Below are 2,953 nucleotides of genomic sequence, written 5' to 3'. Positions count from 1 at the left end.
ATATTTGTTTATTTAGTTTAAGCAGTAGCTGAAAACGAATATACAAAAAATTAAAATGATTAAAAAGGTACCGCTGGTATATAAGTTCTAAACAAGTTCAGTTTTACTTAATATAGAAACCGGTTTCACCATTAAAAAGAAGTGTTATATTTTTAGTCAAATCAAGAAACTATCTTGTTTAAAACATCTATGTTTAAAAACCAAAGTTAAAATATCCGTTCAAACTTAGCCTAAACACATCATATATTAGCTCAAAAAGTAGTATATAAAAAATCAACTTATAAAATGTCAAATTAATAACAAACTTTTATACAAAATAACAATTATTAGATAAACTTAAATCTGAAAAAAAAAGAACTTTTGTCATTGTTTATGAATTTTCAAGTGTATATTCCTATGTGAACTCTGTGTAAATCTTCTTCCACAAATATCACATCCAAAAGGTCTATCTCCAGTGTGAGTTCTTATGTGAACACTTAAATTTGATTTCAGTGAAAACTTCTTCTCACAAACTACACACTGATGAGGTTTTTCTTTAGTGAGAAAACCATGTGTCGTTTGAAATGATAATTACGAGCAAACTTCTTATGACAAACATCACACTGAAATTTTTTATTACCACTATGAAGTAACATGTGTTTTGTCAAATTATGTTTTAAAGTGAAACTTTTACCACACTGTTCGCATTTAAATTGTTTATTATCAGTATGAACTACTGCGTGTAATTTTAAATATTGTCTTCTAGCAAAACATCTTTTGCAGACATCACATTGATAAATCTTCAAACCAGAATGAGTAAGCTGATGTGTTTTCAAACTACCTTTTTGTGTAAAACTTTTAACACAAACATCACAGCAGTAAGGTTTTACACCAGCATGAACTCTTTCATGCATAACCAACGCTGACTTTGAATTAAAATATTTTCCACAAGTTACACAAATATGTCTTTTATATTCACCTTGCAAGTTCATTGTAGAACAAATGCTTAATAATCTTATACCTTGTAATAAAATTAATAATTTTTATTAATATTAAATCTAACTACAGATTTTTGAAATTGAATGCTACCAATAAAACTAAAAATAATGTTTAAGTAGTAAAACAAAAAATTGCAAAAAGAAAGCAGTGTAGTTTTAAATCAAACTACCTTAATTTTTACTTTTTTTAATATTAGTTTAGATAGCATATACAATTTTATATTTTTATTTTTTATTTATATGATTGAAATTGATATTAATAATAGTATTTGTTAGCCTTTAAAGATATGTTAAATGGTTTATTCTAACTGTTTTATTTTCTTATCATATAGTTTCATTTAACAGACTAACCTAAAACACTTTAACAACTTATGATTTAATCAACTATATTAAACTGAACTATTGAAAACGGTTAATAGTAAGGTTTCGTTTCAAACAATCAATTAATTAATTTCCTCTGATGAAAAAAAATATTTTGAATTTTGTTAAAATGATTAGTGTAATGAAAAAATTTCACTGACCACAAACAAACTATACGAAAAATAAAGCATATTTGTTCTAATATTCAATTAAACGTATTCAATTTAACAATAATAGTTATAAAAGCTGTAAGTATTGATTTTAAAACTTGTAAAATTTCAACTTTACCTTGAACTCAATCTTTATATTAAAATTTAATTTGTTTAGTTTTTTAATTAAAAATTTTGAGTAAAAATTTGGTTTTATTTTAATTTAATTGTTTAAATGCTTTTTTCCATTAATGTCACATATCTTTTTAGATTTATTTAAGCACTGACAAAGTCTTAGACCAAAACTTATTTTGTAAAATAAATTCTTGAAAGAATAAATTAATTGTTTTTTCTTCAGTAGTTGATCTCTCTATTAGTTTTCTTAAAACCATAACATAAAAAGAAATTAAATGTTTTAGTTTGGTAAACAATTTTTTTTTTAAATAGTTGTACTATCTTAAAAAGACTTATATAAAATGTTTCAACATAATTAAGATATTAGTACTAAATCTACAATTTTTGAATTTTATAATTCATTGATTAAAAATGAATTAGTATAAAGTTATTTATCTTGACTCAAAAATATTGATTATTTGGTAATATTTGAAGAGTTTTTTTGAATATTAATAAATGTACAAATAAATGTGCAAATTCATTACGAGGTTTCAGTTGGAAAAATTGAAATAGTTTTGTAAAAAAAAAACCTTAATTACAATTGTTTTTTAAATATTTGTTTTTTATAACATTTTACTTAATGTAGGTTTTAATTGTAACCACTTTTTAGAGACTTTAAGATTGTTGGTATGCATCATAACTAAGTGTTTTTCAATTTTTTCTATTTTGAAAGAAGTTAGTTCTAAATTTGATGGTGCAAAGTAAATAAATATAAGAATTGATTTTAATACACCCTTTTAAAAAACTTTAGGACATTTAGTACTTTCTTGTTGACATAGAACAGAATTAAGACGTCAAACTACAGCTCTATTTTTACTTAACAATCCGAAAAGTCTTAAGACCTAAATATATATAATTTAGATATATTGAAGAAGTTTATAAAACCAATGTTTTGTCATCTAAAAATAGTAAGATCTAAATTTTTATAACAATTTATGTTAAAATTTACAACTACATGACTGAAGAGTTTTGAAGAATACATATCTAAATTTTTGGATTTCTTCGTTTTACGTTAAATTTGTAATTTGATGTATTTTCGTCGTACAAAAATTAAGACATAGCTATATTTTATTATTTAGCTTTTTGTCATCATTACCATAAATTTAAAGTTTTCTCATAATCAGAACTCACAACAACATGTACAAAAAACATGTCATTTACATAAGAACAATTTCATAAAATTAATGCTTTTCTTGGTTAGCTAAATAACATCATTTAACTATGAAGAATCAATAATACAAAAATTATTAGAAAACTAAACTTGTATAATTTTTTGCATTACTGTTGTTGGTA

At 23.0% G+C, this 2,953-nt stretch overlaps 1 protein-coding gene across 1 annotated transcript; it reads right to left on the bottom strand.

Moving 5' to 3' along the window:
• Positions 1 to 363: 363 nt before the first annotated feature.
• On the bottom strand, positions 364 to 971 carry LOC145832088 (uncharacterized). The gene is made up of 2 exons (XM_082939447.1): positions 788 to 971; positions 364 to 533 (listed from the first exon to the last, which is right to left on the bottom strand). Exons 1-2 carry the CDS (start codon positions 969 to 971, stop codon positions 364 to 366), a joined length of 354 nt encoding a protein of 117 aa, XP_082795573.1.
• Positions 972 to 2,953: the final 1,982 nt, after the last annotated feature.

This window comes from Thalia democratica, chromosome 3 (assembly GCF_965202585.1).
Source record: "Thalia democratica chromosome 3, ktThaDemo2.hap1.1, whole genome shotgun sequence".
Classification (NCBI taxonomy): Eukaryota; Metazoa; Chordata; class Thaliacea; order Salpida; family Salpidae; genus Thalia; species Thalia democratica.
The sequence above is the reverse complement of the archived record's forward strand: the minus strand, read 5'-3'. Positions and strand labels throughout refer to the sequence as shown.

Excerpts from the sequence above, each read along its gene's own strand:
- LOC145832088 (XM_082939447.1), bottom strand. The coding sequence starts at position 971 with ATGAACTTGCAAGGTGAATATAAAAGACATATTTGTGTAACTTGTGGA. Across the intron at positions 534-787 it reads ACATCAGCTTACTCATTCTG|AAAAACCTCATCAGTGTGTA; the intron begins GTTTGAAGATTT and ends TTCTCACTAAAG.